This window comes from Pseudophryne corroboree, chromosome 1, assembly GCF_028390025.1.
Source record: "Pseudophryne corroboree isolate aPseCor3 chromosome 1, aPseCor3.hap2, whole genome shotgun sequence".
NCBI lineage: Eukaryota > Metazoa > Chordata > Amphibia > Anura > Myobatrachidae > Pseudophryne > Pseudophryne corroboree.
In genome coordinates, this window is record NC_086444.1 from 500353800 (window position 1) to 500366514 (window position 12715).

The 12715-nt window shown below is 47.2% G+C and overlaps 1 protein-coding gene across 4 annotated transcripts in view; it reads left to right on the forward strand.

Annotated features, from left to right (window-relative positions):
• CARNMT1 (carnosine N-methyltransferase 1) overlaps nucleotides 1-12715 on the forward strand; it is a 53454-nt gene that overhangs the window by 23403 nt on the left and 17336 nt on the right. For all 4 annotated transcript variants that reach the window (XR_010171942.1, XM_063913860.1, XM_063913861.1 and 1 more), the window contains exon 5: nucleotides 11712-11890. Coding sequence is in view for 3 of the 4 variants with exons in the window: in XM_063913860.1 (XP_063769930.1) it covers nucleotides 11712-11890 (179 nt within the window). In the remaining variant the exon portion in view is untranslated. The remainder of the gene's footprint in view (nucleotides 1-11711; nucleotides 11891-12715) is intronic.

The window sequence follows — 12715 nt, forward strand, 5'->3', positions numbered from 1 at the left end:
ATTAGGAAAACGGAGGCTCTGTTTGTCCTGTACGCTTCCAACAAGATTGGGGCTCCTGCTTCTAAGCAGACTATTGCACGCTGGATTTGTAATACGATCCAACAGGCTCATTCTACGTCAGGATTGCCGTTACCGAAATCGGTAAAAGACCATTCTACCAGAAAGGTGGGCTCGTCTTGGGCAGCTGCCCGGGGAGTCTCGGCATTACAACTGTGCCGAGCGGCGACTTGGTCGGGTTCAAACACCTTTGCGAAGTTCTACACGTTTGATACCCTAATTCGAAAGAAACATTCGAAAGATACCCTGTCTGATGAGGACCTCTTGTTTGCTCAATTGGTGCTGCAGAGTCATCCGCACTCTCCCGCCCGGTCTGGAGCTTTGGTATAAACCCCATGGTCCTTTTGGAGTCCCCAGCATCCTCTAGGACGAAGGAGAAATAGGATTTTAATACCTACCGGTAAATCCTTTTCTCTTAGTCCGTAGAGGATGCTGGGCGCCCGTCCCAGTGCGGACTCTATCTGCAGTACTTGTTCATAGTTATTGCGTTGGCTACACAAAGGTTGTGTTTTGGTTTCGATCAGCCTGTTGCTGATTTTTTGGTTCATGCTGTTAACTGGTTTTAGTTAAATGCCATGTTGTACGGTGTGTTGTGGTGTGAGCTGGTATGTGTCTCACCCTTGGTTAACAAAAATCCTTTTCCTCGAAATGTCCGTCTCCCTGGGCACAGTTCCTATAACTGAGGTCTGGAGGAGGGGCATAGAGGGAGGAGCCAGTTCACACCCATTTAAAGTCTTAAAGTGCCCATGTCTCCTGCGGATCCCGTCTATACCCCATGGTCCTTTTGGAGTCCCCAGCATCCTCTACGGACTAAGAGAAAAGGATTTACTGGTAGGTATTAAAATCCTATTTTTTACCAGTATATTACACTGTAGATTGACACCGCTTTGTTAAATGGTGTGAATATAAAATAAAGCCACATAATATAACCATTCCACATACCATTGACTTTGGGGGTCAATCAGATCTGATCGCTGCGGTGCATTTTCGCACAGCGGGTGATCAGGTCCAAACTGCGCATGCGTGTCGGACAGCTACAGTGGGCATTGCCGGTCAGCGACGGGATGGTGCAAAGGATCCATTCGCACAGGTGTTCGCAAGGTGACTGACAGGAAGAGGCCGTTTGTGGGTGACAACTGAACGTTTACAGGGAGTGTCCAAAAAAATGCTGGCGTGTCCAAGCGTTTTGAGGGAGTGTTTCTGACGTCGGTTCCGACCCCGATCATCAGGAATCAAACGCACTGGAAGAGTAAAGGTGCATACACACGGAGCGATATAACTGAGCGATTTTGACTATATAGTCAAAATCGCTCAAAAAGTTAGTGCAGATCGCTCCGTGTGTACACAGGCAGCGATAGCGATGCGCGTCCCCGCCAGGTCGCTATCGCTGGGAAAAATAGTCAGTGCAGGCAAGTCAATTTTGGCTATGTCGCTGGGAAAGTTAGTTAAAATCGCTAGAGGCCAGCGATTTTTCCCAGCGATAGCGATGTTGGCGGCGGTGGTGCGGGCGGCGGCGGGCGGCGGGGGGTTGTGGCGGCGGTACGGGCGGTGGCGGGTTGCGGCGGCGGGTTGAGGCGGTGGTGCGGGCGGCGGAAATTTACCTTTATCTTGCAGAGTTTGGCAGCGGAGCGGTACCAGTTTCAAAAATGGCGCCTCAGCATCATTTTTGAAATTCAAGATGGCCGCCGCGAGCCAATCACGGCTCGCCGCGTCATCGCCCCGCCCCCTCCCGCTGACTTATATAAGTCAGCGCGAGGCAGCGGCTTTCAGTCCGACGGCGGAGGAGGAGCGGAGAAGAGCTCCTGAAGACTGAAGACGCCGTGGAAGTCCTGGATGGGCGGCGGCTATGCAAAAGAGCTTAGCAGCCGCCGCCCACCAGGTGAAGACGCCGGAGCAAGACCCCAGAAGCCCTGGGGAGGTGGCGCCCCCCCAGGTGAAGACGCCGGAAGCCCTGGGAAGGCGGCGGCGGCCATGCAAAAGAGCTTAAAGGCCGCCGCCTCCCAGGTGAAGACCCAGTTTAATAAAGGATTTTTTAAAGAACGTGTCGTGGTTTTTTTCCAATATTTTCTTTACAGGTGGAGTACAGGTGCCAGTGGGCCCTTTATGTCCGGGCATGCTGGAACTTGTGGTTCTCCAAGTGCCAGCATGCTGGGGCAGGCTTGCTGGGACCTGTAGGCCACCTGTAAAGAACAATATTACTATTGAAAGGCTATCAGCCTCCCATCCACCGCCCACGGATGGGGGGGACAGCCTCGGGCTTCACCCCTGGCCCTTGGGTGGCTGGAGGGGTCCTCACTCCTCCAGTGTACCCCGGCCAGGGGTGACTAGTTGGGGGGGTAATGGCACGGCCGCAGGGACCAATATAAAAGTGTCCCCCGGCTGTGGCATTATCTCCCTGGCTAGTGGAGCCCGGTGCTGGTTTTAAAAATACGGGGACCCCTATGTCTTTTGTCCCCCGTATTTTTTAAACCAGGACCGGACGCAGGGCCCGGTGCTGGTTGTCTAAATATGGGGGAACCCTACTCATTTTTTCCCTCTGTATTTTAACAACCAGGACTGGCTCAAAGAGCCCGAGGCTGGTTTTACATAGGAGGGGGGACCCCACGCAAATTTTTTTTTTTTTACTTTTAGCTATTTAAATACCAGCCACCCTGTAAAATCGTCCTATATATGACACTCATCCCCTTATTTAAATGAGATAGTCAAAATCTCCCATAGCCAAAATCTCTTGCATAGTTAGACAAAATCTCTGGTAAAGTTAGTCAAAATCTCCTACTGCCAGTTCAAGGGAAAAGTTAGTCAAAATCTCTCATAGTCAAAATCTCTCCGTGTGTATGCACCTTAAGTCCTGGGCTGCGCAGAGACTGCACAAACTGATTTTTAGCAGCTCTGCTAACACACAGGAATGCACACTTGCACAGCAAAAACACACTCCCCCTGTAGGCGGCGACTATCTGTTCGCAGGACAGCAAAAAACAGCCCAGCGATCAGATCTGAATTACCCCCTTTTATACATGATGGACTCTGAAAATATCTTGCTTCATCTTTTAAAGTAAATATCAGAACAGAATGCTTTATTGGACACTAAGTTGTCAGAATATATAATTTGCCTTTTCCAAACGGTAAAGAGAATTCCTCCTGCTATTAGGGCCTTTTGTGGGTCCTCAATCTAGTGCTTAATGGTCTGATGGCTGTTCTGTTTAAAGCTGTAGAAGTAGTCTCTCTGAGATAATGACGCTGAAGTTAGTATTCTTGGTGACTTGGTCTACTACTGCCAGAATGGTCAGAGAATTACAGGCACTATGGTTTTAATTTTTATAAGGAAACAGTGGTTTTAAGAGCCAATTCACCTATTTCTTGCCAAAAGAATCTACATTTCATATCAACCAGGAGGATGTTACCATTTTTTTAAACCCAGAGTCCGTGGAAGAAAAAGAGAAGAAACCATATTTGCTAGATCTAGTGAGAGCAACCAATGTATTCCCTCAGTACAGAGATCCTAAGTAATACTGAACAGTTATTTGTGATTCAAGCTGAAACTTGGAATGGTCGGATCACTTCCAAGCAAGCCATTAATCATATAGGTATAAAAGACAGATGGCCATAAGGTGTTAGAGATACAGCCAGCATACCAAATCCAAGTGGTGGGGAAAAAAGGGCTCATGCTTTGGATGACAAAGCTCTGCAAGGCAGCAGGCTAGACATATATCCATGCTTTCTCTAGTCCTGAGGATCTCAAACACTCGCACCCTAATTGTCCAGGCTTAAAGTATATCCATGCTTGGCCACAGGTGAGTTAATTAGTACCTGTCAATTTGATTTAACCATCTGTGCTGAGCCATGGATATACCTAAAACCTGGACAGTGAGGGTGCCTTGAGGATCACGTTTGGGAACCTCTGCTCTAGTCACTACCATTGATCTATATCACAGGTTCTCAAACTCGGTCCTCAGGACCCCACACAGTGCATGTTTTGCAGGTCTCCTCACAGAATCGCAAGTGAAATTAGCTCCACCTGTGTACCTTTTAAAATGTGTCAGTGATTAATTAATACACCTGTGCACCTGCTGGGTTACCTGCAAAATATGCACTGTGTGGGGTCCTGAGGACCGAGTTTGAGAACCACTGATCTATATTTCTCTAACGTCCTAAGTGGATGCTGGGACTCCGTAAGGACCATGGGGATTAGAGGCTCCGCAGGAGACTGGGCACAACTAAAGAAAGCTTTAGGACTACCTGGTGTGCACTGGCTCCTCCCACTAAGACCCTCCTCCAGACCTCAGTTAGATTCTTGTGCCCGGCCGAGCTGGATGCACACTAGGGGCTCTCCTGAGCACCTAGAAAGAAAGTATATTTAGGTTTTTTATTTTCAGTGAGATCTGCTGGCAACAGACTCACTGCAGCGAGGGACTAAGGGGAGAAGTAGCGAACCTACCTAACAGGTGGTAGTTTGGGCTTCTTAGGCTACTGGACACCATTAGCTCCAGAGGGATCGACCGCAGGACCCGACCTTGGTGTTCGTTCCCGGAGCCGCGCCGCCGTCCCCCTTACAGAGCCAGAAGCACGAAGAAGGTCCGGAAAATCGGCGGCAGAAGACTTCGGTCTTCACCAAGGTAGCGCACAGCACTGCAGCTGTGCGCCATTGCTACTCATGTACACCTCACACTTCGGTCACTGATGGGTGCAGGGCGCTGGGGGGAGGCGCCCTGAGGGCAATAAATAACACCTTGGCTGGCAAAATATACATCATATATAGTCCCAGAGGCTATATAGATGTAAAATTACCCCTGCCAGTATCACAGAAAAAGTGGGAGAAAGTCCGCCGAAAAGGGGGCGGGGCTTCTCCCTCAGCACACTGGCGCCATTTTCTCTTCACAGTGCAGCTGGAAGACAGCTCCCCAGGCTCTCCCCTGTAGTTTTCAGGCTCAAAGGGTTAAAAAGAGAGGGGGGCACTAAATTTAGGCGCAATATAGGTATACAAGCAGCTATTTGGGGAAAAATCACTCAGTTATAGTGTTAATCCCTGCATTATATAGCGCTCTGGTGTGTGCTGGCATACTCTCTCTCGGTCTCCCCAAAGGACTTTGTGGGGTCCTGTCCTCAGTCAGAGCATTCCCTGTGTGTGTGCGGTGTGTCGGTACGGCTGTGTCGACATGTTGGATGAGGAAGGTTACGTGGAGGCGGAGCAGAGGCCGATAAATGGGATGTCGCCCCCTGTGGGGCCGACACCAGAGTGGATGGATAGGTGGAAGGTATTAACCGACAGTGTCAACTCCTTACATAAAAGGCTGGATGACGTAACAGCTGTGGGACAGCCGGCTTCTCAGCCCGCGTCTGCCCAGGCGTCTCAAAGGCCATCAGGGGCTCAAACAACGCCCGTTACCTCAGATGGCAGACACAGATGTCGACACGGAGTCTGACTCCAGTGTCGACGAGGTTGAGACATATACACAATCCACTAGGAACATCCGTTACATGATCTCGGCAATGAAAAATGTGTTACGCATTTTCTGACATGAACCCAAGTACCACATAAAAGGGGTTTTATTTTTGGGGAGAAAAAACAGCCACTGTATTGTTCCCCCATCAGATGAATGAATGAAGTGTGTAAAGAAGCGTGATTTCCCCCGATAAGAAACTGGTAATTTCTAAAAAGTTACTGATGGCGTACCCTTTCCCGCCAGAGGATAGGTCACGTTGGGAGATATCCCTTAGGGTGGATAAGGCGCTCACACGTTGTCAAAAGGTGGCACTGACGTCTTAGGATACGGCCACCTTGAAGGAACCTGCTGATAAAAAGCAGGAGGCGATCCTGAAGTCTGTATTTACACACTCAGGTTATATACTGAAACCTGCATTTGCCTCAGCATAAATAGTGCTGCTGCAGCGTGGTCTGACACCCTGTCAGATAATATTAATACGCTAAGACAGGGATAATAATATTTGCTAACATAGCATATTTAAGACGTTGTCTTATATATAAAGGATGCACAGAGGGATATTTGCCGGCTGGCATCCAGAATTAATGCAATGTCCATTCTGCCAGGAGGGTAGTAGAAACCCGGCAGTGGACAGGTGATGCTGCATTTAAAAGGCACATGGAGATTCTGCCTTATAAGGGTGAGGAATTGTTTGGGGATGGTCTCTGGGACCTCGTATCCACAGCAACAGCTGGGAAGAAAAATTTTTACCTCAGGTTTCCTCACAAAAGCCTAAAGAAAGCACCATATTTTCAGGTACAGTCCTTTCGGCTTCAGAAAAGCAAGGGGTCAAAGGCGCTTCCTTTCTGCACAGAGACCAGGGAAGAAGGAAAAAGCTGCACCAGTCAGCCAGTTCCAGGATCAAATATCTTCCCTCGCTTCCTCTGAGTCCACCGCATGACGCTGGGGCTCCACAGGTGGAGACAGGTGCGGTGGGGGCGTGTCTCGGGAACTGCAGGGATCAGTGGGCTTGCCCACAGGTGGATCCCTAGGTTCTGCAAGTAGTATCACAGGGATACAGGCTGGAGTTCGAGACGACTCCCCCTCGCCGTTGCCTCACATCAGCCTTGCCTGCTGCCCTCGGAGAAAGGTAGTACTGGCGGCAATTCACAAGCTGTACTTCCAGCAGGTGAAATCAAGGTACCCCTCTTTCAACAAGGCCGGGGTTACTATTCCAAAATGTTGTGGTACCGAAACCAGACGGTTCGGTGAGACCCATTCTAAAATTGAAATCCTTGAACACTTATATACGAAGGTTCAAGTTCAAAATGGAATCGCTCAGGGCGATTATTGCAAGCCTGGAAAATTTCAGGGTATCACTGGACATCAAGGATACTTACCTGCATGTCCCTATTTACCCTCGTCACCAGGTGTACCTCAAAATTGTGGTACAGGATTGTCATTACCAATTCCAGACGTTGCCGTTGGTCTGTCCCCGGCACGAGGGTATTTACCAAGGTAATGGCCGAAGTACTTATCCCGTACTTGGACGATCTCCTTATAAAGGCGAGGTCCAGGGAGCAGTTGTTCGTCGGAGTAGCACTATCTCGGCAAGTGCTACAACAGCACGGCTGGATTCTGAATATTCCAAAGTCACAGCTGGTTCCTACGACGCGTCTACTGTTCCTGGGTATGGTTCTGGACACAGAACAGGATAAAAAGGGTTTCTCCCGGAGGAGAAGTCCAAGGAGTTGGCGTCTCTAGACGGAGACCTTCTAATACAAATACAGGTATCGGTGCATCTATGCACGCGAGCCTTGGGAAAGATGGTAGCTTCTTACGAAGAATTTCCATTCGCCAAGTCCCATGCAAGGATCTTCCAGTGGGATCTGTTGGACAAGTGGTCCGGGTCGCATTCTCAGATGCATCGGCGGATAACCCTGTCTCTAAGGGCCAGGGTGTCGCTGTGGTGGTGACTGCACATCTTCTAGGGGGCTGCAGATTCGGCATACAGGACTGGGTCCTGGTGACCACGGATGCCAGCCTTCAAGGCTGGGGGGCAGTCACACAGGGAAGAAACTTCCAAGGCCTATGGAAAAGTCAGGAGACTTCCCTACACATAAATGTTCTGGAACTTTGGGCCATTTACAATGCCCTAAGTCAGGCTAGACCCCTGCTTCAACACCGGCCGGTGCTGATCCAGTCAGACAACATCACGGCGGTCGCTCATGTAAACCGACAGGGCGGCACAAGAAGCAGGATGGCGATGGCAGAAGCCACAAGGATTCTCCGATGGGCGGAAAATCATGTGTTAGCACGGTCAGCAGTGTTCATTCCCGGAGTGGACAACTGAGAAGCAGACTTTCTCAGCAGACACGACCTCCTCCACCCGAGAGAGTGGGGACTTCATCCAGAAGTCTTCCAAATGATTGTACACCGTGGGGAAAGGCCACAGGTGGACAGGATGGCGTCCCGCCTCAACAAAAAGCTACAAAGATATTGCGCCAGGTCAAGGGACCCTCAGGCGATAGCTGTGGACGCTCTGGTAACACCGTGGGTGTACCAGTCGGTGTATGTGTTCCCTTCTCTGCCTCTCATACCCAGGGTAATGAGAATAATAAGAAGGAGAGGAGTAAGAACTATACTCATTGTTCCGGGTGGCCAAGAAGAGCTTGGTACTCAGAACTCCAAGAAATGATCTCAGAGGACCCATGGCCTCTGCCGCTCAGACAGGACCTGCTGCAGCAGGGGGCCTGTCTGTTCCAAGACGTACCGCGGCTGCGTTTGACGGCATGGCGGTTGAACGCCGGATCCTGAAGGAAAAGGGCATTCCGGAGGAAGTTATCCCTACGCTATTTAAAGCTAGGAAAGAAGTGAACGCAAACCATTATCATCGCATATGGCGGAAATATGTTGCGTGCTGTGAGGCCAGTAAAGCCCCAAAGGAGGAATTTCAGCTAGGTCGCTTTCTGCACTTCCTACAAGTCAGAGGTGACTATGGGCCTAAAATTGGGTTCCATTAAGGTCCAGATTTCGGCTCTATCGATTTTCTTCCAAAATAGGACTGGCTTCACTGCCTGAAGTTCAGACTTTTGTTAAGGGAGTGCTGCATAGTCAACCCCCGTTTGTGCCTCCAGTGGCACCGTGGGATCTCAACGTAGTGTTGGATTTCCTGAAGTCGCATTGAGTTGAGCCACTTAAATCCGTGGAGCTACAATACCTCACGTGGAAAGTGGTCATGCTGTGGGCCGTGGCGTCGGCCAGGCGTGTATCAGAATTGGCGGCTTTGTCATACAAATGCCCTTATCTGTATTTTATATGGATAAGGCGGAATTGAGGACTCGTTCCCAATTCCTTCCTAAGGTGGTATCAGTTTTTCATGTGAACCAACCTATTGTGGTGCCTGCGGCTACTTGGGACTTGGAGGATTCCAAGTTTTCTGGACGTAGTCAGGGCCCTGAAAAGTATATGTTTCCAGGACGGCTGGAGTCAGGAAAACTGACTCGCTATTTATCCTGTATGCACCCAACAAGCTGGGTGCTCCTGCTTCTAAGCAGACTATTGCTCGCTGGATCTGTAGCACGATTCAACTTGCACATTCTGCGGCTGGACTGCCGCACCCTAAATCTGTAAAAGCCCATTCCACGAGGAAAGTGGGCTCTTCTTGGGCGGCTGCCCGAGGGGTCTCGGATTTACAAATTTGCCGAGCTGTTACTTGGTCGGGTTAAAACACTCTTGCAAGAGTCTACAAGTTTGATACCCTGGCTGAGGAGGACCTAGAGTTTGCTCATTCGGTGCTGCAGAGTCATCCGCACTCTCCCGCCCGTTTGGGAGCTTTGGTATAATCCCCATGGTCCTTACGGAGTTCCCAGCATCCACTTAGGACGTTAGAGAAAATAAGATTTTACTCACCGGTAAATCTATTTCTCGTAGTCCGTAGTGGATGCTGGGCGCCCATCCCAAGTGCGGATTGTCTGCAATACTTGTATATAGTTATTGCCTAATTAAATGGTTATTGTTGAGCCATCTGTTGAGGGGCTCAGTTGTTATCATACTGTTAACTGGGTATAGTATCTCGAGTTATACGGTGTGATTGGTGTGGCTGGTATGAGTCTTACCTGGGATTCAAAATCCTTCCTTATTGTGTCAGCTCTTCCGGGCACAGTATCCTAACTGAGGTCTGGAGGAGGGTCTTAGTGGGAGGAGCCAGTGCACACCAGGTAGTCCTAAAGCTTTCTTTAGTTGTGCCCAGTCTCCTGCGGAGCCGCTAATCCCCATGGTCCTTACGGAGTCCCAGCATCCACTACGGACTACGAGAAATAGATTTACCGGTGAGTAAAATCTTATTTATTCTCTATCCTCTACTGACCTAGCAAAATTGATTAACTCACCTGTGCATGATTAAAGAATCCACAAAACATAACCTGTTGGTGGTACTTGAGGACTGGAGTTGAGACACCCTGCTTCAGATTATGCAGCACATGTTGCATAGATGCTTTGCTACATCCCTTAATAGCTGCCATGGAGGACTGAAGGTGAAAACAGTGAATTAGAATTGTTGATGATTCCATATCCTGAAATACTCCCATGGCAGTACAGATTTCCCACTTATGTTTACAAGAAGATGTATCGTTTTCAGTGACAGCTTGGGAAGTTATGGAAAGGCACAGAGTAAGAGAAGGAGTTGTATTATAGCCTTGTTTGGCTCCTCAACTGTGCAGACTTGTACTTGCACACCTGATATCTCTATGCCACCTGCCCTTCTTGTCAGGCCATAGATTGGGGGGCCTCTGCACCACAGGGCTCCTCTTACAAAGTCATCTTGCCGTGAAATTACAGCAGCCATATGGTTAATAAAAATGTGGCAGCAATTATCATGGGACTCCAAGGGGTAGATTTACTAAAGCTTCTAACAGAAAAGTGGTGGTATTGCCCGTAGCGACCAGTCAAATTCTAGCTACCATTTCCCCATTGCATCCTAGAAAATAATAGAATCTGATTGGTTGCTATATGCAACACCACCACTTTTCACTTTTAGAAGTTTAGTAGATCTACCCCAATGTGCAGAGTCCTGCAGTTCCTAAGCTGAAATGGACTGGTGTGGTTGGGGGGCCGACAATGGGACACAAGGCTTGTTGCAGTGGCCCTGCACTGCCACTGTAGTAAGCTGCAAAGTAGAGATTTAAATAAAACCAAATGAAACTAATGTTCAAAACCAATGTTAAAAAGCTCCAGACTCTCCATATTGTGGTTCATCTGTTATTTTTTGTTTGTTTAGCATGACTGAATAGGCTATTTGTGTTTCTCCGGTCATAACTGGAAATTAGCAATTGGGATGGACAAACTAAAAGGTTAACAATTAGTGCAAATTTGGTTGTTGTTGTTGTAATGCTGCTGCTACAACAATAGGATTAGTCAGTCCTAATAAACAAGAATTACAATAAAAAAGGATAGCACTGATTTGTTTGTTAAAAAAACAGATGGATTGCATGAAAAAAAATCACACATTTAATACAAAATTTTATTACACTTAAAATGCATATTGATTCAAGGTCACCAGGTTTTAGCTGCACAGTTAATAGTGCCCGTTCCTATTGTTGTGAACTGGACTGCAGATTAGGTGGACAATAAAAAATCCTGAGAGCTGATAGCACAGTCCAAATGATGAAATTTTACCACAAGTTTACAGCCGGAAGTACTGTAAAGTGCCTTATGTACGATGACTGGATCCAAAGGATAAATTCTGCAAAGCTTGCTTTTAGGTCCAGTATTGGTCCGGGCACATGGGAAGCAGCATCCAATCGTGTGAGGGTGACCAGGAGTACCACCTGATGCGTTTAGCTGCAGGTACTGCAGCTCTTTCAAAGGGGAAAATCTGGAAATTAGGCCCCAACCATTCTGTTAGTTAGTGGGGGTGTCGCACTGCGTTAATGTTGGATATGTTTATTTAACAAAGTTGTTCACTGCTGAACAATTCCTCTTAATGGTGGGCAAAGCTGCTGTATATTGCTAATGTGGCACCTGATAAGATTGTTGAATAGTTGTACTCACAGCAAAAATGCATGATTTATACCGGCTGATATGTGTTCTCTTTCTGTAATCGTAGCTTTGACATCCATACCTAAGCAATATTTCACACAGACCCATTTCCTTTCTGTTGTGGATTATTATTGTTACAAAGTAAGTGTGTACTAATAGTTTTCTATGAATTATTTTTCTTTTAATATTTTCCAGATGTTCCCAAATTAATGCTTTTAAACTTTATCCTTGGATCCATCAGTTTAGCAACAACGTGAGATCAGTAGATCAAGTAAGACCTGTTTACTTTCCCGATGTCAATCCTCACGACCTCCCATCCAATGCAAATTTTTCCATGACTGCAGGAGACTTCCAGGAAATTTATTCCGAGACCAGTGAGTATATAGAATTTGTCTAGTCTATAAACTATGCAGGCCATTTAATGTACTAAATGTGCTGCTCCTGAAAGTTCCACTTAATGTCATTTCCAGTAGTGGGCAGAGTTAATGGATTTTATACACAAATGCATACACACACATTCTCATTGACCTCAAATTAAGTTTTGTATTCTCACAAGTAACACTTTGTGTGTCACACACACACACACACACACACACACACACACACACACACGTTTTATACCTTGACAGCTCAAAGATTACACACACAAAAAAAGTATATTTGGGACACTGTATAGTAGTATTAAATGTGTGCAGAGGGTAAAAGTAAATGGTAAGGTAATTTTGTATTGTACTTGACATAAAATAGTCTAATAGTTTGACTTGATCTCCATAGGTTAATTTATATAATTAGAAATTAGTCATCAGGAATATGGCAGTCGCCATGTTCTTGTGGACCTACGCATGTGCAGTACACTCTGGCACAATACCAGAGTCTACTGCACCACAGAGAGGCGGAGTCTGCACATTCCGTCTTCAACGCATATATACTGTGTGTGTGCATATATACTGTGTGTGTGCATATATACGTGTGTGTATATGTGTGTGTGTGTGTGTATATATATATATATATATATATATATATATATATATATATATATATATATATATTAGCAATGTAGCCGGCACTCCCCTTGCTACCTTGATAATTGCTCCGGTGCCCTCCTTAGGATATGGAATCCATCAACAGCCAGAAGAATAGGCGGCACTCCAGAGACTTTATTTCCAATGCTTTTATTGAAGGTTGATGAACCTTCAATA